This window comes from Heterocephalus glaber, unplaced genomic scaffold, assembly GCF_053883595.1.
Source record: "Heterocephalus glaber isolate CG9 unplaced genomic scaffold, H.glaber_assembly_v1.0 deba00001004, whole genome shotgun sequence".
Taxonomy (NCBI): domain Eukaryota; kingdom Metazoa; phylum Chordata; class Mammalia; order Rodentia; family Bathyergidae; genus Heterocephalus; species Heterocephalus glaber.
Genome location: NW_028258179.1, coordinates 9,155,986 through 9,177,657, shown reverse-complemented (window position 1 = coordinate 9,177,657; position 21,672 = coordinate 9,155,986). Strand labels below are relative to the sequence as shown.

Here is a 21,672-nt window from a genome sequence, read left to right as displayed (position 1 = left end):
AGTGGGTGCTGAGACCTGGGAGCAGGAGCCTTCGGTCCTGCACTCTGCCACGTGAGAGCATGAGTGTGCATGCGTGTGAGGGCATAAGTGTGAGTGTGTATAGGTGGAGCAGCTTCATCGCAGTGTGGCCTGGGCACCTTGCCACCGTGGGGCCCGTTGGAGGGAGGTGGCATGGGGTCTTGGTATCAGTCCTGTCCCCTCATCCCCTAGAGAGCCTGAGGTCCTGGGGCCCCTGGACGGCTGGAGGTGCTGGGTGCCGGTGGTAGAAGGCAAAGGGCTGTCACCCCCCAGGGCGGGGCTGCAGGCCTGGCTGGGCACCCCGGCTGCACTGGCTTTGGTGTGCTCAGAGAAGGGGACCCTGCAGGACTTCAGCTGCAGACTGAGGTTGGGGAGCTCTTCCCACACCTCTGCCCCGGGGGGTCACAGGTCTCAGGGTGGGGAGCGAGCTCTTGGTCTGGCTTTGCTCGGTCAGAGCTTCACGGACAGGTGGGGCCCAAGGAGGCAGAGTCGGGGCACCAGGGACGGAGGGCAGTGCCAGGGCTGGAAGAGGCCGGAACAGCTGGAGCCCAAGGCACTTGGAAACTTCAGATGTAGCCAACCTTCCTGACCCTTGGATTCTGACCTCCGGGCCTTAAACTCGGGGGGACACATTCTGTGGTTGTGTTCTACGCAGCTCATGGCCACAGGACACTGGCACAGCGCCCCAGGAATGGGCCTGAGCGAGCTGACAAGATGTCCCCCCCTCGTTCTCCTTCTGGAGGAAATGAGTCTGAAGCAGAGCCCTTTCTGTTAGAAATGGTGTGTGAAACCCAACTCTTGTGAACATTTGAAAGCACTCATCTCTGTGAATTGGCAGAGTTTATTTCTGAGTATGAGTCATCTAGAAAGTGCAGGCCACAGGCCACGGTCAGACGGTGTTGTGAAGGCTCGGGCCAGGGTGGCACTCCTGGGGTGGGGGAAGGACCATGGGGTGTTGGTGGTGCAGCTGTCCCTGCCTGTGGGTCAAGGGAGCCTGCAGAGGGGGCAGGCGGGGCAGGTGAGCGTCTGCTCCTCAGCCAGCAGATCCTGCGGGCAGTCACCTGCCTCGATGTCTGGTGTCCTGCTTCACAGACCTAACATGGACAGGAGCTCAGTCGCTGCTCCACACAGCACAGCCAGACAAGGAAGGCCAGGAGATCAGTGATGAGGTCACCCGTGTCCTTCCACACCCTGAGATGGCGCCACCCCATGGAGGGCACCTCAGCTCAGCTCCTGCAGGGCTCAGAGCTGGGCAGGTGGCCCTGGCACCTTGAAAACAGCTGGAGTCTGAGGTGCTGGCATCTGCAGCCGGAGGTCATACGGACAGGCGTCTTCTGGTTTCTCTCTGGGGAGGAGACTGCGCGTGGCAGGAAGTGTGGCTCTTGGAAGGACAGGAGGCTGTGCGGTGGGTGCAGTGCAGGGCTCCCAGTGCCTCTGTCCTGGTCCCAAGCGTCCTCTCTGTCCTGGTCCCAAGCGTCCTCTTAGGGCTGCTGGGCCATCACGGGTTTCTACAGAGCACAGACATGCACACATGAGTGTGCACAGCATCCCCTACACGAGTGTGCACACAGACGCTCACAGGCACCTGAGGGATACACAGGCGCACATGGTAAAGCACCCCCACAGATGGGCACGGACGGCTTAGATACACAGGTGTGCACCAGGCGCAGGTGCAGTTATGTGTGCAGACACTTGGGTGGGTGTGCACACAGACACACAGGTGTGGATACTCATGTGGCCATGCACACGGAGACACAAGCTCAGGCACAGGAGCGTGCACACTGCACATGGCACGGGGGAGGGCACGCGGCTGCACACCACACCTATGAGGGTTGACACGGTGGGCGGACGCTGGTTTGCTTTTCTGCAGGTATCTGTCAGCTCCTGGGATTTCTACACCACCGCCCGCCCTGTCTCCGAAGCGTGAGTGTGGTCACTGACGCAGGGCCCCATCGCAGTGCCACCCGGGTAGGTGGGAAGCACTTGAAACTGAAAGCTCAGAGCACAGGCAGGCTGAGTCCAGGCTGCGAGTGTCAGATGTATGCGCTCCTGTTTCTGTCGACACTTGCTGCCTCCCACCTCCCCAGTACCAGTCCCAGAAGACACTCCGGGCCCAGAGTCCACAGCCCCCTTCCTGGGCAGAGGGGTGCAGGGGCAGCTCTGCCCTCCACCAGCCATATCCCATGTGTGTGCCCTGGCTCCCTGTCACTGCCTCGGGATGTCTGCAGGGATAGAGCTCACCCTGTCGACTACCTTCTGGTTTCGAGAGATACTTTCATTGGTTTAAAGTGGAGTTTCTGGCCACACTGAGTTAGCTACCAAGAGGGCCAGAAGGAGCTGGGCATGGTGACACACACCTGTAATCTCAGCACTCTGGGAGGCTGAGGCAGGAGGATCTTAAATTCAAGCCCACTCAGTGAGACCCCGTCTCACAATGGAAAAGGGCTGGGCATGCAGGTCAGTGCAAAAGCCCTGAGTTTGAGTCTCAGTACTGAGGAAAAAATAAAACTAGAGGGGGTATAGTCCTGGGACAGGGTCCGAGGCACCTGGGGTTCATGTGGTTCTCAGGATCCCGGGAGGTTCTCACCAGAGTGAGTTGTTTTAGAAGCCTGAGTCCTGAGTTGCTCCCTGCCGTGCTGCCTGGTGAGATTTCTCCTTACGTGTGGCCCTGCCAGTGCTGAGCTCGTGCCTGTGCCTTCGCTCTGAACTTCGAGAGCTGTGAGCTGCACAAACCTCTTTTGTTTATAAAGTTGCCTGCTGGTACGGCTTGTATCTAGCTGTCCCCAAAGCCTCCTGTCCTCACACATGTGGCTTTGGGGAGGTGGCTGGATCATGGGTGTGTAATGCTGGATTAGGGTGAGTGATGCTGGGATTTAGGGTGATAACTAACCAAGTTTAGCACAGTTCTGGGAGTGGATGATGGAAGCCCCACCTGAGGTGTGGGTGGTATCAATCAGACAGAAAGAAAGCTGCTTCCTGCTGCTGCTTCCTGCTGCCCTGCCATGGACTGTTTCTCCTCTGCGATGCCCCTCTGCCAGGCCCCTCTGCCACACTAGCCTACCTCAAAGCCAGCTGACTATGACTGAAACCTCTACAAACTGTGAGCTGAAATAAACCTCTCCTCCTTTAACTTGTAGGATTCAGATATTTTGTCTGAGCAACTAGAAAAGTAACTGAGACACCTGCCTGGGGCAAACCGTTACAGTAACAGACATGGACTGATACACAGAGCATTGGCCCCAGGCCATCCTGAGCAACTCCATGACCTGCTGATCTGAGGTTGAGGGGCTATTTGGGAGGCACTGTGGGGCGCCTGGGCCCCATGCAGAGGGCAGCTGACCTGGGTTCCTGGGGATCTGAGGCTGCGGGTGGCAGGTCAGTCACTAAGATGTACTTCCTGCAGGAATTTCTGGTGTTTGGGAGGAGCCTGGGCAATGAACCTCCCACCTGAGTCGGGGGCAGCCTTTGACCCGGCACCTCGTCCCACAGCCTAGGCCACATAGTGAGTTCAAGGCCAGCATGAACTACAAAGTGAGACCCTGGCTCAAAAAACAAAACAACAAAAACGTTACAGCGAAGATGTGGCGGGCCATCCCCCTCCTGCTGCTGGGGCTCCTCTGCGTCAGGGACCCGAGGTACAGTGACTTCCGCTCCAAGGGCTCCTGGTCTTTGCCTTGGGGAAGAGAGAGGGGGTAGTTTTACACATCGTAAACCTACCCCAAGCCAGCACTTCAGCGATCTAGGGCCTTTGGAGAGAACCCGGCAGTGGATGGACCCCGTTGCTAACACAGCTGTGCACATCTGGGTTAGAGCTGTCCCTCCTAACTCTAACCCGGCAAGCACCAAGGGGCCTGTACTCGCTTTCCTTTACTGTTTGGTGCACAGCGAATGCAGGGTCTGGGGTCCTGGCCCAGAACAGTCTCCCCAGGGTGCGGGGCTGGCTGTGGTCCCTGACGTTTCTTGGGTTCGGCTGGGTGGGTGACACCACAGCCTGTGTCCCTCCATCCCGGGTGGGGACCGTCCTGACCTGGCGCTTGGGCTTGGAGGTGGCCCAGCTCCTGGGATCCCTCAGGCCGCCCTGTCAGGGACACAATGCCCACAGGGCCTCTCCTCCTCCCTGCTCGCTCCCTCCTGACTCCCAGGTGTCCTCCTGGCTCACTGTCCCTGTCTTGTCCCCTTCTGGCAGGGTGCCCAGCCTGGCGCTGTGGCCCCGGGACCACCTCTGTCCAGCGAGTGGGCTTAGCAGGGTCATTACCCTGAGCAGGAGGACAGAGTGGCCCTGAGGAGGGGATTGCAGACCCTGTGAACTGCATGCAGGTGGGAGGTGGTGGGGAGTGACCTGACCCGGGAAGGGCTCAGCCCCGGATGCCATGTGACTCCCTGGCCCAGGGTTGGTCCTGCCGAGCTTGGACTGGACACAGCCTTCCACGGCGAGGCCTGTCAGGAGGCCGTGGGGACCTGCCTGGTCCCGCGGCGGAGCTGGGCAGGGATACAGAGGGAGCCAATGCGCATATGGCCACAGGGTCAGGGGCATGGGGCAAAGCTGCTGTCCTTGTCACCACCGGAACCTCGAGGAGAACAAGTGACCTTGTGCTGGCCCCAGGGAAGGAGTGGTGAGCAGAACAGTTTATACCGGAGGGCACGGATCATGGGGTGGCCCAGATGGTCTCGGTTGGCCCAGACCACAGGCTCCTGTGCAGGGCCCCCATGCCAGGCCCAAGGGGCCAGAGTGGCTCTGGCGTGCTCTGTTTTTGATTTTGTTTTCTGAGACAGGGTCTCACTTTGCAGCTCAGACTAGCCTTGAACTCACTACATAGCACAGGCTGGCCTTGAACTTGTGGCAATCCTCCTGCCTCAGCCTCCTGAGTGCTAGAATTACAGGTGTGGGCCCCAGGCTGAGCTGGGGTGTTCATTAGTGCCTGGGCAGGAGGTGGGTCCCACAGAGCACAGAGAACTCTGTAGACCCCAATGGGCCACTGCCCCCAACCCCGAGTGACTTCCCAGCCCCCGGGGGATGGAGCAGGGCTCTTACCGTCAGCTTTGGGGGAGTACTTTCTCCTCGGAAGACAGGGCTCGGCTGCTGCCTGGGAGAAAGAAAACGTCCCCCGGTCATCAGTGTTCAGAAACACTGCGGGCTGAGTTCAGGCTTCTTCTTTTTTTTTCTTTCATTTTTTGCAGCACTGGGGACTGAACCTAGGGCCTTTGCACTGAGTTACACCCCCAGCCCCTTTTTATTTTTTTGAGTCAGGGTCTCTCAGTAACTTGCTAAATTGCACAGGTTGGGTTAGAACTTTCGATCCTCCTGCCTCAGCCTCCCGCAGGGCTGGGATCACAGGCGTGCACCAGCATGCTGAGCTGAGAATGACTCTCTTCTCCCACTGTAGAGAGGAGGGGTGGTGACCAGCAGCCACGGGGAGCACCAGGACTCCCCACGGTTCCATCTCACAGAGGGGCCAACGGAGGCTCACGCGGGATGAGTCCACGTCACTGTACCCGGTGATGGGGGACTTCGCGACTTGGGGAGCCTCCGCCGTCTCAAAATAAAAAATTAGAAAAGGCTGGGGACACAGCTCAGTGTGGAGGCCCTAGGTTCAATCCCCAGTGCTGAAAAAAAAATCCATTCTCGGTTTGGGGTTTTCAGACGTGGCAAAGGCCAAAGGGCCCAAGTGGCCCAGAACTGTGCCTGGCTTTTTCCCTCCTGTTTTGCGGGCGACCCCTGCAGGTGGCTTCAGGGGCCCACGGAGCACATGGCCCAGTGGAGTGGATGGACGGGACGTCAGGGCCTGGGCCTGTCTGGGACCCTGCCATGACGAACCCACATGACACCGGTCAAGCACTGCGAACTCTAGTGGAGCGAAGGACGCTGGATAGCACCGGGATCGGCTGGGCGGAGCCGCCCGGGGCTGGGGCCAGAATGGGAAGTCGCTGCGCATGCGCACGCACGGGAGGGGGGGCGCTCACCATTGCTTCGGGCTATGAGCGGGGCCTGGGCCCTGGCACCCCAATCCTGCTCCTAACCCCCCTACATGGTAATCCCCAGCTCCTCCTCTTCCACGCCCCCAGGCTGTTTTCCTGCACACTGGCTCCTGAGTATTTTCACTGTCAGCAGCCAGTGCCTGTGTCCCTCAGGCAGAGCAACGTCCCCAGGCCACTGCACAGGCAGGAAGTGCCCGGGAACACAGGCTGTCCGGGCGTGGCCCTGACCCGTGGTGATGGGGAGGAGGGTGAAGGCTGGGGTGGTTTAGCTCGTCATCCTGATTGGCTGGGAGCCTCCTAGGTGGAGCACACTTCCGGGTGTGTCTGGAGGTGTCACTGAGGTGTGATTTCTATGTCTGGTCCCTGGTCTCTTCCTCTCTGCCACTGTTCCCCTGCTCTGCTTCCAGGCCCCATGAAATACGCACCATGAGCCTCTTCTCTTTTTTTTTTTTTTGGTACCGGGGATCAAACTCAGGGCCTTGCGCTTGCACAGCAGGCAGCAAAACCACTGAGCTAAATCCCTGGCCTTCTTCTCCTCTTTTTAAATTGCAGGTGTCAGGAAGTTCGTTCCAGTGATAGGAAAGCTGGCCAGTACAAGGACCCCACCACCCTGTTCCTGAGCGAGGTAACTCCAGAGTGCTGTCCCCAGGGTTCCTCACTAGAGCGAGCCCTCTGGTGACCCTTCTCCACTCCCCTACGGTATTATCCCCAACAAATGCTTTGACCCAAAGTCTTCTCTGTGCGCACTTCCAAAGTCACCCTTCTCCTGGCCTGGCCTCTGGTGGTGGGTGGGACAGCGCACACCTTGCCCTCCTCCGCAGGGTCTGCATTCTGATCCTCCACACTCCTGCCAAGAGTCCCCAGCACTCGAGGAAGGAAGATCTGGAAGACAAGCAAGGGGCTGTATGTCGCCTCTGTCTTGTTAAACGGAAAGGCACAGGGTGAGAGTCGGGGTGGGCTGGCTGGACGCAGGGTGGACAGGAGCTGTAATCACCTGGTGAGGAATGCTGGGGCAAGACAGGTGTGGTGGCACACGCCTATAATCCCAGCACTCTGGGAGGCTGAGGCAGGGTGACTGAAAGTTTGAGCCCAGCCTGAGCAGTTTACTGACTTAGCCAAGACCCTGTCTCAAAAAACCTCCAAAACAAACAATGGCTAAGATGTAGCTCATTGAGGAGGCCCTGGATCCAATCCTCAGTATATATTTCACAACAACAACACACAAAATCAACAATAAAAATTCACAGAATGCTGGAGTAACGTCTCACACCCCTCCAGGGTTCTGGGGCCAGGGCTATGAGCTTGGCAGACTGAAAAATGGGACACCCAGTTAATGTTGCATTTCAGACAAACAATAATGATTGGTTGGTGTAATCACATCCCCAAAGTTGCAGGGGATACACTTATACCAGAGCACGGTCTGCCATTTACCTGAGATGTGCTCCCGGCGTTTCCCTGGCAACCCCAGGGGCCTCCCCTCCTTCCTCCCCCCTCTCCTCCCCAGCCGGGTCCTGGGCTCAGTGGGGGACGGTGCTGGCTCCAGGCCCCTGCTGGAGGGCAAGTCTGGGCCCCAGGCCTCCCTGTCCAGGCCACACTTGTCTTAGGACAGCAGTTTGTGAAGTCCCCAGTGGGGTTCTGTATGCCAGGTTGCTGACTGCGGTTTCAGTTGTGCGTTTCCGGTTCTCGGGGTAGGGACTAGCCCAGGGCCCAGGGCCTTTAGCACTACAGGCTCCGGGGAGGTCTCGGGGTGCAGACTTGTGGGGTGCTCTGGTCCCCCACTCACCGGGAGGTTTGACTTCCTCCGAGGCCTTGCCGAGGGCTTCACCGTGAGCCCTGCAGCTCTGAGGGCTGCAATCCTGGACTCGATGTCAGAAACCTGGAGAGCAGCAGAAAGACGTCACTCTGACGTCCTGCAGCTGCCCTTGGACCAGTTTGGCCTCTGCTTCCCCTGGAGACTGAGGCCTCAACCAGGGGGCCGGGCTCCCCCTGCATTCCTTCTATGGTTGGGGTGCTCTTGTGGGACCCCCCACCCTAGGTAGCGGGGAAGGGCTGAGCATGCCTGGAGTCCTGTCAGGGAGTGTGGCTCTCGTCGGGGACAGAGCTGGGGCGGCAGGAGGGCAGCTCTGGGCTGATTCCGGCCTGCGAACCTCTACTGCCACAGGTAAGCTAGGCTGTGTCAGCCTGATGGCTTGGAAGCCATGGGGAGCAGTGCAGCTGACTTCTGGCTGTGTCTGGTGGGTCATGGAGGCAGACCTTGGGCACTGCATCTCTCCCTGACTCCTTCCTCTCTGGTGCTGCTCTCCTGTTCCCTGCTGTCAATAACTATCTTTGCTCACCAGGCCCTTCCACCACAATGTTCCTGCCTTGAGCCAGCTGACCTTGGACTGAATTCCCTGAAACTGTGAGCCATATTAAGCCTCTCCTCCTTTACATTATGAGTATTGGGTGTTGTGTCCAGCAGTGGGAGCTGACCAGTACATCCACCCACCACCCCTGGAACCAGCTTCTGGAAACAAAAACAAGGTGTTACCTCCTCTCCCATTCAGACCCCTCCAGTGGCTCGCTTTCATTTTACTTTTCTTTTTTTTCGTGGTTCTGGGAATCAAAACCAGGGCCTTGTGCATGCTAAACATGCTCTACAACTGAGCTACACCCCAGCCCCTACCCCAGGCTTCTTGTGATCCTGGGGCTGCCTGACAGCCACTCTCCTCTGGGACCTGCCTCTTCCACCTTCCCATTACCATGCTCCTGTCAGGTTTGCATTGTTGAGCCCTAAACATGCCCAGCCCAACATTACCCCAGGGCCTTTGCACACGCCATGCCACGCCACGCCACGTCCTCTGCCCAGACTCCCTAGCTGTGCTTGTCACTGAGGTGCCCATCCCCTTGCTTCTGTAAACAGCCCCGCCCAGCACTGTGGGGTCTGTCCACTTATCACGTTCACAGCTGTGTCATGGTGAAATAATTTCATTTGTGCTCCACTGCCTCCCACAAGCCCCACACAGTCTGGGCACAGTCTGGCATGTTCACAGCTGTCTCTGGCACCCTGCGTGTGCCTGCCACGCTCCAGGAAGGAGCGAGAAACTGAAAGACCAGCTGCCTCACTCCCTGTGACGTGGGTGGTGCTGGGCTCCGTGCCTGCCTCTCTGGTGGGAAGAGACGAGAGACAAAGGCAGGGTGCGGGCTGTCCCTGGGGTCTGGGGACAGGTGTCCTCCCTGTGGGGCTCCACGTGAGGACAGTGTGCCCGTGGCCTGGCTGACCCTGGGGTCCATGCCTTTGACCCACGTGCCGTTGGTGCGTCCATTCCTCACCCAAACTCCTGCCTGCAGCACTGCCGGCTCCCAGGGTGGCCCTGGGCCTGTCCAGTGTGGGCCTTGCTGCCGCATGGGCTCAGCGCGTGGCCCAAGGCTGCAGACCAGCCCACCCTCTCTGGTCAGCGGGCAGCGGCAGGAGGAGTGCAGGCTGGGCTGTGAGCCAGGGCGTCCTGGTCCTGGTGGCCACCGCTCCCGCTGTCTTTGGAACCCAGCCGCCCTGCACTGGGGCTACCTCACTCTCCGCCTGCTGCACCTTGGAGGCTGATGTGGCTACTCTGCCCTCCAGCTCCGACAGCGCCTCATCCGTGGTCCTGCTGGGCACGGGGCGGACCCCGGGGGCCGGAGGGCTGCTGTCCCAGGCGTCCATGTGGCCTGCAGCTGTGCACACCTACAGAAGAAGAGGACGAAGGTGGCCAGCAGGAAACAGCAGGGGACAGCAGGGGGGCCACCCTTCGCCCTGAGCGCGGGAGCTGCTCCCCATGCCTGTCACCGCTCGGCTCTCATCAAGGTTCCTGGTGTCCCCTGCAGGGCGCCTGCCCGGGGAGGCCTGGCTGGGCCCATCCACCCTGCTCCTCCCTCTGCTGAGCCCCACGGGGACGTGAAGGTCGCACCTCTGTGGTCGCCCGAGCTGCTGTGTCCCTGGCCACCTCCTCTTCGGACGAGGAGCCTTCATCGCTGAGGCTGCTGGTCAGTGCCTGCAGCTTCCTCCTCAGGCTCTCTTCCTCCAGGTCGGCCTCTGTGTGTGCGCCAGCGTGGGTGGGGGGCTGCAGTGACAGGAGGTGCTCAGAGGCAGGGACAGCCAGCCTGGCACCCCAGGCCCCCGGGAGCCCAGGTTCCTCCTCTCTGCAAGCCAGTCCCCAGACTGCAGAGCCCGGCCCTAGTACCGAGTACCTAGTGCCCAGTACCTCACTAGTACCCATGGCCAGGTCAGACCCACCTTACTCTGGTGGCCTTCCTTTCTGTAATGGTTTGTGTCTAGATGTCCCCAAAGCCTCACAAAGTCTTAGACAGGGCTTTTACTGGGGTGGCTGGATCTAGAGTGTGTGATTGATTCATGGTGCAGTGCTAGGCTCAAGGGTGTGCATGCTGCCCGCCTTACATAGTCTGGAGAAGATAAAGGGGCAGAAAGACACTGTTAAGGTCCCTTGTTGCTTTTGCTACTGTGTGGGCACCATGAATGGTTTCTCCTCTGTGATGCTCCTCTGCCATGTGCCACCCTGCCTTGGAGGCAGCTGATATGGAATGAAACCTCTACACACTGAGCTAAATAAACCCCTTCCCCTGTAACTTTGGGCGTTGGGTATTTTGTCTCAGCAATGAGAAAAGTAACTAAGACACCTTCTCTTTTTCTTACTGTGGCTGGACACATGCATAGAATTTACCGTGGGAACCACTGTAAGGTGCCCAGCTCAGCAATGTAACCACATTCCCGCCACGTGTGCCACCACCCGCCACGGACTCTTCCTCCAGGGCCCATGGCTCTGTCTCCATGGAACCCTCTCCTCCCCAGCTCCTGCAGCTGCCTTTCTTCTGCTCCTTTTCTTCCTCCTCCTCCTCCTCCTCCTCCTCCTCCTCCATCTCCTTCTCTTTCCAGCACTGAGCATTGAACCCAGGGTCTTCGCACTGAGCTGCATCCCCAGTCCTTTATAAATTTATTTTGAGACAGGGTCTCACCACGTCACTAAGGTGCCCAGGCTGGGCTGGAGCCTGCGATCTTCCTCCCTCAGCCTCCCAGAGTGCTGGGACTGTCGCAGGTGCGCACTTGGCTCCATTTTCTTTCTGTCTCTGTGGTTCTGACTTCTCCGGGCGCCTCATATAAGTGAGGTCAAACAGTGCCTGTCCTTTGTGACTGGCTGGTTTCACTCGAGGTTCATCCATGTCGCAGCTGGGGTCTGAACCCCCTGAGCCGAGCACCACCCTGAGCCTGCGCGTGTGGAAGCTGACGGGCACGGTTCTCCCTCTCCCTGAGCCGGGCCCCGAGCCCTTCCTGTGGCCCTGCCCTGGCAGGAGGGTGCTGACCCGAGTTGAGACCAGGGGGCCGACGGCCCAGGGCTCTGGGTGCTCTCTGCCGCTCCCATCTTGGGACGGAAATCACCACGGCCATGGACGGAGCATCACGGTTGGGCTCCGGGTTCTCCCTGGACTCGCTGTCCTGCCTACTGCCAGTCCCGCCTGCTGCTGCTGTGGCCACCTTGGGTCAAGACGGGGCCGCTCCCTGTGGCCAAGCACACAGTGGCCATGGCCTGTCCGACCAGCGAGGCTCCTCCCCTCTCATGAGGCCCTGTCACCCACCTGGCTTTATCCTCTCTGCTTCCCCACACCCTGACGGTGGTCCCTGCTGTCAATGGGTTGCCCCTTGCTCCCTGCCTGGACACTGAGGAGGGCACTGCTGCATGTCCCTGGCCACCTCCCGCCTGGTGCAAAATCACAGGTCCACCAAACAACGTGGCCAGGAGGCCAGTCTGTCTGTCCACTCCGGCCTCCCCCCGGCCTCCTGCATGGCAGTTCGGACTCATGGGCGCTGCCCCAGCTCAGCACTCATCCCTGTCACCCCTTCAGGGGGGGTCACCTCGTCACACTGCGCCCTGCAAGGAGGGCCCAGCCTCTCCCTGGGAGGCTTCGATGGGCAGCATCGATCGATCCCTCCTCGGCCCAGCCCTCTCAGCCGAGAGGAAGCAGCTCACAGTCATTCAATTTCCATTAGGACGGAGCAGCAGGCCTCACAGGCCACAGGCAGCGGCTAATTAGATCGGGTGTGGAGAGGCCCCCGGGCCACGATCCGCACGCTCTGCTGTCAGAACCAGAGGCCCTGAGACCACAGCAGAGAGCTGCCACAGCACCTGGTCCTCAAATTCCTCTGACTCCGCAATGATTGCAGCTCTGTCAGATCACATGGGCGAGAGCGACCCAGGGGTCTGTGAGAAAGCAGGGCACCAAGGGCACGTGGGCGGAGGCTGCGGCCTGTGGGGGGCATCATCCCTGCTGCACAAGCACGGACGCGCACCCATCCATGGGTGGGAGGGGTACAGAGAAGTTTAATTTTTAAAAGATCATTACTGTAAAAGACCCATTTGCATGAATCTCCCTCAAAATCCTGCCCCTTAGGGCCAGGGATTTAGCTCAGTGGTTTTGCTGCTTTCTTCGCAAGCACAAGGACCTGAGTTCAATCCCTGGTACCAAAAAAAAAAAAAAAATCCTGCCCCTCACTCTAAACATACTCATCCCGTCGTCCTCACCACTTTCTGAGCAGCTCTGGAGTCCTCTTTCATGAGAGTCTTTAGTTGCACTGTCCTGGCTGCCTCGATGCTCTGAATTGACCCAAAATATTGACCTTTCATGGTCGTTTTGACTTTGAGGAAGAGCCAGGAGTCACACGGTCCCAGAGCCAGTGAGTAGGGTGGATGAGGACACGGTGCCATGTTTTGTGAGCTGCCTTTCCTTGGATGGTGTGCGGCAGCAACATTCACCATAGTTTTGATCACAGCTCCTGAGGACACTCAGGGAAGAGGATCCAGAGCTGCTTCAGAAAGTGGTGAGAACGATGGGGTGTGTGTCTGAAGCAAGGGGGAGGATCGTGGGGGGATTCATGGCGATGTGTCTTCTACTGTAATGTGTTTCTCAAAATGGAATCACTCACTGTATATTTTGATCGCCCCTTGGCACACACCTCACACAGTGCACACGCAGGCACATGTATGTTAAACACCTGACAACACACTCATGTGATGGGCAACGGGGCGGCAGGGCCAGCTGTCCTCAGTGGCCAGGGCTCCAGGCGTAAGCAGCAGTGTCCCAGGTCCCAGGACTTCGGTCCCTGGTGAACGAGGTATCGGCAGCCAGGATCTGGGCCTGGTGGCCCTGGCAGGAGGCCATGCCTCCTAGTCAACAGCAGGGTTGTCAGGGATCAGGGCCTGAAGATCCACAAACTGGGTGCCCAGTGCTCGGTCTGCGGCTGGGGGTGGGCCCCCAGCCCTCGGCACCCCGGCCGACTGCAGTCCGTCTCAGATGCAGGTGCACACACTGGGCACACCTGGGCACACACTGACACCTGCTGCACTGGCTCGGGTCTGTGCGTGGCTATGGCCTGAAGTTCCTGTGTGGCCCTGCAGTCTCGGGGTGCAGGCTCCGAGAGGTGAGGGGTGCATGGTTCTGACGGAGGGGCAGCTTTAGCATCGAGTCCGGGCCCTCTGGTCACTCGCCGGGCCCGCTCTCTGCTGTGTGGTGGCATGGCGGGCAGACCATGACCGCATGGGGGCTCCATTGAGAGCCCGAAAAGATCCCTGATCGTTAGGAGTTAAGGGGCCTCTCGGATCTCCCAGCACAGCGCGAGGACTGAGGTGGTGCTGGTTACGCAGCCACTGTTGCAGCACAGAGGCCGCCTGCCCGCTGTCGTCTGGACCCCGGGGCTGCAGAGCCAGGGCCCCACCGACCTGGCCATGCATGGCATGGTGTGGTTGGACCGGAGGTGGCTGCACACAGGGGGCTGTGCAGGGAGACCTCCTGGCAGGCAGCACCTCACACAGAGCTCACTCCTGGGACCAGCAGGAGACTGACTGACTCTTCCCAGAGCCCGAGTGGGCACCTCAAACTCTGAGGGCCGCGGGCTGTTCTGCCTGCCTAGCCCCTGGGCCAAGGTATGGCTGAGGGGGCCAAGAGAGGTCTCTCCAAGCGGCGGATGGCTACTGCGTGCTGACAGGCACTTGTGCAGCTCAGAGATCTGTCACGGCGGAGAGGACGGCGGCTGGCGGCCCAGCTGGCTCCCACACCTGGAAGGCCCCACGTTCCCCAGGTGTGGAGGGTTGAGGGCCAGGGCCCAGGAGCGCCCAGCAAAGGCTGGCAAGGTGGGCGGTGACAGGGCCAGCAGGGCCGGAAGCAGAGCTGAAGGGATGACGCTGCCATCACTGTGGCCCGTGGTGGTCACTGCCGGCCTGATGGGCACAGGAAGGCATGAGCAGACAGGATGCGGGACCAGCCAAAGCCATGAGCCCCCGAGAGCCAGGGTGACTCTGGGTCCCAGGCAGCTTCCTCTCCCTGAGTCACCAGGCCCTCGGGTCACCACGGCCCATTAGCTCCCAGACGATGGCCCAGGGATCGATGCTCTCAGGCAGGGGCATCTCATCTGCAGGCCGCCTCTGGCTGCCTTGTGTCGGGGGGAAATGGCCCTGCAGAGCATCCGGACACCTGCATCAGCAGGAGGGCAATTAGCTCCATCTCTGCAGCACCCTGCGCCTCGAGGGGAGAAGACAGATGCTGGAAATGTCACCCAAGAGTGTCCCTGACCCTGAAGTGGCCCTGGGAGCCCAGACCAGCCCCAAGCCCATCAGTGCCGGCGGGCAGCGAGCGATTCCCCAGGGAGTGCCAGGTGGGTGGCCTTTGTCACCCGGCCCATGTGCTGCGTGTGGGCCTGGGGTGGGGGAGCCCGACACTGCGCTGTGGAACACCACATCCTCCTCCCGAGCCCTGGGGAGGCCGGCGAGGGCAGGGGCTGCACAGTCAGCTCGGGGCTCGGCTCTGCACGGCCTGTGATGCCCAGGACCCCAGGAGTAACCTTGGGTGCGTAAACATGTATGTGAACTCGCACTTGGGGCAGACACCCCTGTGGCACTCTCTACCCTTGCTCTTGCAGGCAGGACTCTTGCTGCGTCTACTTTACAGTAAGATCTACTGGACTTCTGCATGGCCTGTGGGTCTTGAGTGAATTCTTTCCTCAAGGGCACTAAGACTGAGGTAGGAAGTGAGGGGCCGGGTCCTCGCTGCGTCAGGACCTGGCTCCCCATGACAGGACCAAGGTAGCAGGTCCGCCCAGAGACCGAGCCCTTCCCAGCCACCGTTACCTGGCTGACGCGTGCAGCCCGGCCCCTCTGCTCAGGATGCTGGGAGGTCGCCCTGGGCGCCCGGATGCTGTCCTCATCGGAGGTGTCCACGTTGGCCAGGTACTGCGCAGGGAGCTGGTGGACACTTGTCCCTGTGGAGACAGAGAAGGTCTGAATGACCTGAAAAGCCGAAAGCTCACAGGTTTGTTTTATGCAGTGAAGACCATGAAAGAGCGAAGAAAGCAGAGCCACAATTAAATTCCTTTGAATTTAATTTAGTATTTTGGGTTGAGACGGTGAAGCCACAGCGAGAATGGGTCAGAACCACAGCCCTGCTGGATCTTCAGGACAAAAGAGGAATTGACAAGCTCTCTGTGTTTGCAGAGCCAAGGTAGTGGAACCCCAAATTCTGGACTGCGAGTGATGCCCAATTCCACGTGTGCAGAGGGCAGAGGGGCCGGACCTTCCCATCAGAACAGGGAGCTTAGGGAAGTCTCCCTGCATCGGCCTGGCCACTGCCGGTGCTTTGTCCCGGGACCTGTGATTTGCACACTTCCTGGCAGGAGCACCCCGAATGTGGCTTGGGATGCGTATTCCCCGGGCGCTTTTGGGGAGCCTCCCTCACCTCTCACCCATCACTAGCACAGCGGCGCCTGGACAGACAGCCACAGGCAGACAGGTGGCAGGGAAGGGCACATGCAGGCGACCCTCACAGGGTGGCCCTGCACGGCTCCTCCAGAGGTGAAGGGTGCAGCTCCTCCCTGCCCTTGACTCCTCAGCACTGGGCTGAGGACACGGTGACCCAGCCACGCCCCATCCCGGGGGGGGTGGGCGACACACATGTGTAGTGGAAGCACCAAGTGTGCAACAGTTTGTTCCACATCGACAGTGAGCATGGCTGCCCGTCTCCTTCCCATCCTGCAGCATGGGTACCACTGCCTTTGCCCCCTGCCCAGGATCCCAGCCAGCGTGAGGAACACGACCTCTCTGTCCCCGTACAGTGACAAGGGAGCTGGCGTACAGCACGGGGAAGGCTGCGGCCACCAGATCTGTTTGCTCGACTTTAATGGTGCCTGAACTGCTGAACCCATTGGCTGAGCTCCCTGGGGTCAGGAGAGGGAAGCGATTCGGGATTTCATTTAGAAGCAACACTGGCAAAATTCAGTAGAGCCAATTTAGCTGCTCATTTTCCTGGGCTCCTGACAAGAGGCCTTGGGCTTCTGACAGGACAGCTGCTTCGATCCCCAGAGCAGCCCCAGATGTAGCGGAGCTGTCATTTGCAGCCAGCAAGGTCACTCGGTGACCTGGCCATGCTGGGGACATCTGCACAGCCCTGCCCTGCACCGTGGCTGGGTGTCTTCCAGCTCTGTGCATGTATTTCTGGGAGTCCCAGGGAGCTGCCCGGATGTACATGTGGGACAGTCGTGCTGAAGGAAGGGCCCTGCTGACCCAGCTGCTGGGCCTGCTCCATGCCCCTCCCCAAGGGCCCGACCGGCAGACCCGGCGGGGGCACCCACCAGCCACTGCGGCAGTCCCCAGGGCCTTGTCCAGGTCTGCAGGCAGGCAGAGCTCCTCAAGGGCGTCCTGTCCTGAGGGCAACAGGCTGTCTGGCCACTCAAATGGCCGGGGGTGGCACCCGGAGGCCCTGGCGTCCTCCTCTTGTAGGATCTCAGGCTCCTGAAAAGCAGCATCCGCTGAGCAGAGGTCACCTGGGAGGGACTGAGCACAGGGAAGTCAGCCTGGCCGCGCAGGGCTGGGTTTCAGCTTGGGTTCCAGTGTCACCTGCCTGAGGACGTCACTGTGTTCATTTTACCCACCCTTGCATGTCCGAAGGGCCAGAGTGGGCATGGACAGGGTGGGGTTTCTCTTGGTTGCAATCTGGACCCCTTTGGGAGAGGGGTCTCTGTATTGTGCTACTGTCCCCAAGAAAGGAGGTGCTGAGGGCTTCCGGAAGTAACAGGCCGCAGCAGGGCCAGGGGTGGGGCACAGGAAGTGCAACTTCACGGCCTGACCAGCGGGGGGCGGGGGGAGCAGGACCTTGGCTCAAAGCTCCTTGGGTGCTGCTTCCTGGGCTCCTACCCTTGAGTCCTCCTCCCACCAGGGGGCTGCAGGCCATGGGCCAACCCAGTCCATCCCAGCTCTGGCTGGCACTGCCTGAGCCCAGGGGATGCTGGGAGTGGAGATGAGAGGCACTGTGAAGCTGGATGCTGTTTCCAGGCCTTGTCCTGGCTCCTTCACTGCCTGCCCAGTGTCTCCCGCAGGCCGGGCACAGCCTCTGTCCTGAAAATAACACGGAAGGCAGAAGCGATCACTGGTCTTCCTGGTGAGGGGACAGAGCCTCTAAAAGGGTCCTGGGGAGGGTCGGGGATTTAGCTCAGTGGCACTGTGCCTGCCTTGCAAGCATAGGGTCCCGAGTTCGATCCCCAGTACTGCAAAAAAAAAAAAAGGTTCCTGGGGCACTGAGGTCACATGCTCGGAGCAGACTGACTGGAGTCCAGTCGCCTGCTCGGCTCTACGGGCGCAGCACCCACGTGTGAGACTCCCTGCAATAAGACAGCCCTCCCTGACCTGTCTTCCTGGGTTGTGGGGCTCGGCGAGCGTCTGCACCCTGACTCACCTGCAGCCTGGTGCCCCCACCCTGCAGCTTTGCTGTCTCTCCAGGGACTCTTGCCTCGGGAGGCTGTTCCCCAAGAGCCTTGTAACTGCAGGGCCACTGGATGCTGTTTCCCAGGGCGCCACCGTGACCTGGGCCCCAGCACCTGCTGCTCTTGTTCCTGGGCCACCCACCTGCAGGCTGTTCGTGGCCCCCAACACCGAGGACAGGCACAGGGGGTGACTGCAGGCCTCCATGGAGTTGTCCGAGTCCTCCTCGAAGTCTGCATCGTGGAAGGAGAGAAGGCGTCTCTTCTTTGCCGGGAAAAATGAGGGAGCATGGAGTCAGGGTCAGTGGGACAGGGGCGGCCAGGACCCCTGCCCCCGGTGGGTGTGGCCTCCTCTGCAGGCATCTCCACCTCCTAGTGAACCCCGAGGTGGTGGGGGCTCGGGCTGCCTCCTGCCCTCCTCCATCAGAGTTTTGTCCCCAGAGAAGTCCTGAGCCCCAGGTCACTGCCTGGGGTCCGGGGCAGGGGCAGAGGGGCCCCGGACTTTGGGTTAATGGGGCTTGCTGGCTCCAGGGTCAGGGGCCAGCTAGCTGCCCAGTGTGGCAGGCTCTTGGGTGAGCTTGTTGACTTCTAAATCCTCCTCATTACGACTGCTGTGTTTCAGTCCTCTAAACTCATTCCAGACAGGGACTATTCCAGGCACAGGGTGGCATTCTGGGAGCCTGGCACAGGCCTGGGTCAAGTTTTCTCGTGGAAGAGAAGACTCTGTCCTCATCTCGCAGCTGTGCAGACCTGAGTCTCCTAGGTCTGTCACCCTCAGAGGTCTGGGTCCAAAGCTGCCTGGCTCTCTGCCACCCAAGGCGAGAAAACAGATACCGACACAGACAGAGATGAGGTTCACGGTGGGTGAGCGACACAGCCAGAAACCTCCCCAAGGAGCCCTCAGCTCACAGCTCTGCCCCGTGGTGGACCCAGCGCCATGCAGCTCCTGGCCTGCCCCAGGCATCCATGCCTAGGCAACCCCTGCCTGGGACTCCAGCCAGGTGGGCCACGCCATCCAGCAGGCTCTGCCCAGCCCCCAGCCTGACTGGGGCTCCTGGGTGACCATGGGAGTCCTGCTTGGGGCTCAGGGCTCTGCCCTACATGGGACTGGCCGGCATGAGAGGGGGCGGGGAGCCACAGAGAGCACTGAGGCTTACAGGAGATGGGAGCCTGGCTTCCTGTAGGGGCGGGGGAGACACAGAGGTGCTGGGGGCGGGTGAAGCCCCCAGGGGAGAGTAGATGCCTGGGGAAGGGGGAGGGGAGGCATGGGGCACCAGGGCAGGGCTTACTTTGCTGCCAAGGGGTAGGGCCTGGACCCCTGTGTCCAGCTCTCCATCCTCATCTGTCGGCTCGCTGTCTCCACTCTTCTCTCCAGAGCTGAGCTCAGGAGCACCTGCAACAGGACAGACGCTGCTTAGCTCCACCAAGGAGACAGGGAGGTGGGAGGCGGGGTGGGGGGCATCGCTCTGTCCTGCCATCCACCCAGCCCACTGCCCATCCCTTCCTCCAGCAGGCTCTTCCCTCTCTTCACCTCTCTGCTATCCACCCACCCACCACCCATCCACCCAGTGCTCACCTGCCCACCCGCCCACCGCCTTTGTCCCTTCCTCCTCCTGTCGACACACTCATGCACTGATCCATCCGTTTGTCTGTCTGTCCCCCCCGCCCCGCCCCCAGTCAGAGGTCATCACAGGGACAGAGGACAGACTAACTCTCGGACCCTTAACCTGTTACTCGTTAAAATCATGATTTGTGTTTTCTGCTGAGGCCTCCAGGACTTAAGAGTGGTTTATGCTAAAAATTAGTGACCCAGGGCCGGGGATTTAGCTCAGTGGTGCTGCCGCCTGCCTCACAAGCACAAGGTCCTGAGTTCGATACCCAGTACCAAAAAAAAATTATCAAGCCTTCACTTGAGCCTACAGAGGCCATCAGTTAGCTACAAGCAGGACAAAGCTTGCCCCTCACTTGTATCCATCTGCATTATACAATGGAGGCTCTGGGTCAGACCCTTGCTGGTGCTGCAGGCAGGGGTGCTAATCATTCAGGGGTCTGCCCAATGTCATCAGACCTGGATTTATAAAACCATCTCACCCCCCTTCAAAAATAAGGACACCAAGATAAGAGATATGTAGGAATGTTCAACTACAGTGAGTGCCCAGAAGTTGCGAGTCACTGCCCCAAACCTAGGGCCACCCTGGATTCTAGCAGAGCCTCCCCCAGACTGAGATGGCCCCAGGCCGAAACAATCAGGTCCTGGAGACCGAATTGCCTCCTCGGGTGACAAGAAGTTCTTCCAGAGCCATCCTGCAGACCAGAACTGAGGTCATGTCAGCATCATGACCCTAGCCCACAGCAGCTAGTGAACGCGACAGTCTGGCCACCCCATCAGAGCGGTGCCCCTTTAGCTCTCCAGGTGAAGCCCTTACTTTCCAACTCTGCCTAATAAACCTGCCCACGCCGCTCACCGATCCATCCTGAAATGCTTTTCTGTGATGAGAGTCAACAAACCTACTCCACGAGCAAGGTGAGTCCCCATCTCCTCTTTGCGGGGAACCTCTTAGGACTCCATCTGGTGATACACTTATCCATCCACCCATCCCACCTCATCAATCTGCACATCTGCTGGGGAAGGTCCAGGCAAGGCCCTCTGCTGGCCTAAGACCTGTGCTCACTAAGACCTGTGCTGGCTAAGACCAGTTGGAGCTGGCCAGCATCAGAGGACAAGACTAGGACTGCATCAACTCTGCCAACAGCTCTGGCCATGTCTGAAGGCGTCAGCCACATTCACTGGCCACTTCCTGGTCTGCCTGAAGATGCTGGCCGTGTGGGGAATGGGGCCGGGAGCCACATCGGGCTTTTTCAAGCAGACTCCTTCCTGACAGTGTGTGTCACCTGCCCATAGCAGGCCCCAGCTAGCAGGGCCAGGAGCTCAGCCCTGGCACCCGTCCCTCCTCTGCTCGGGTGCTGACCCCCACCCTCGGCACCCAGGCTCCCCAGGAGGTCCCTGAGCTCCTCTCTCCTGTCCACACTGCCTGTGCTCCGTTTAGCTCCCTGCAGAAAGTGACCCCCAGTATGTCTTGGGGTTTGAGAGCTGACTGGCTGGGGCTCACATGCCTGCTGGTCTCTGGGCTGTGGAGGGAGCAACTGGACTTGTAAGACCTAAAACCACAAGATGTACTTCGCCCACCTGCTTGTGATAAGTGTTCAGCCGTCCCCTGGCAACAGCTACCCCAGTGTCCCAGGTGTAACCGTTGGCAGCTTGGCTGTGCAAGGCACAACCAATCAGGTTTAATTGCCAATCTAGAACCTTGCTGTAACTACTATAAAAACCCCTGCTGACTTGGAGTCGAGGCTCTCAATCTTGACCCGCTGCGGCGGTGACGGTCGGGAGTCCCTGCTCGAGCTTGAATAAATGACCCCAATGTGTTTACATCGGAATTGGCTCCTTGGTGGTCTTTGGGGACCTCGAAATCTGGGCACAACAGACTCACAGTACACAGGGCCTTGGGCCCCTGCCAGGTTTTGCTGCCCACAGATGCCCACGTCCTGTTGTCTGCCCCAGAACAGCTGCAGTTTGGTGCCCTGCAGGGCTCAGGTGCAGAGGGACACGGGACAGCATATGGGGTCCCAGCTGTGCGGCTGACACAGATGCCCCACACTGCCGGCAGGACCAGTCCGGCACATACCCCACCTGGCTCGCTGCTGCTGCTGCACCAGGTTCGAGCGGAGAAAGGGAGGAGAAGCTGCCCCGCCCAGGGCTGGCACCCTGACTTCCTGTCCCGGACCCCGGCATCTGACCCATGGCTGCCGGGTCCCGACCCTGGGTGGCCTCCTCCAGACTCTGTTCCTCTCAGTCACGGTCTCTGCCTGTGGCCCCCAGTCCTGGGGTGGGCACGGCTGCTTCCTAT

At 59.8% G+C, this 21,672-nt stretch overlaps 1 protein-coding gene and 1 long non-coding RNA gene across 12 annotated transcripts in view; one reads left to right on the top strand and one right to left on the bottom strand.

Annotated features, from left to right (window-relative positions):
* Positions 1–843: 843 nt before the first annotated feature.
* Mlph (melanophilin) overlaps positions 844–21,672 on the bottom strand; it is a 37,663-nt gene continuing 16,834 nt past the window's right edge. For 3 of the 11 annotated variants that reach the window (XM_004868387.3, XM_087209499.1, XM_087209500.1), the window contains 12 exons: positions 19,054–19,157; positions 17,910–18,029; positions 17,202–17,402; positions 16,640–16,841; positions 15,144–15,274; positions 9,921–10,073; positions 9,542–9,697; positions 7,778–7,870; positions 6,742–6,876; positions 5,051–5,102; positions 3,591–3,691; positions 844–1,526 (listed from right to left, as the gene is read on the bottom strand). In XM_004868387.3, coding sequence (XP_004868444.1) covers positions 1,500–1,526; positions 3,591–3,691; positions 5,051–5,102; positions 6,742–6,876; positions 7,778–7,870; positions 9,542–9,697; positions 9,921–10,073; positions 15,144–15,274; positions 16,640–16,841; positions 17,202–17,402; positions 17,910–18,029; positions 19,054–19,157 — 1,475 coding nt within the window. In that variant the 3' untranslated portion in view covers positions 844–1,499. The remainder of the gene's footprint in view (positions 1,527–3,590; positions 3,692–5,050; positions 5,103–6,741; positions 6,877–7,777; positions 7,871–9,541; positions 9,698–9,920; positions 10,074–15,143; positions 15,275–16,639; positions 16,842–17,201; positions 17,403–17,909; positions 18,030–19,053; positions 19,158–21,672) is intronic. The other 8 variants (XM_004868388.3, XM_087209496.1, XM_087209497.1 and 5 more) reach the window with 8 other exon arrangements.
* LOC147828587 (uncharacterized) lies at positions 6,815–8,424 on the top strand. The gene is made up of 2 exons (XR_015450614.1): positions 6,815–6,935; positions 8,334–8,424. It is a non-coding gene; the product is annotated as an uncharacterized LOC147828587 (long non-coding RNA).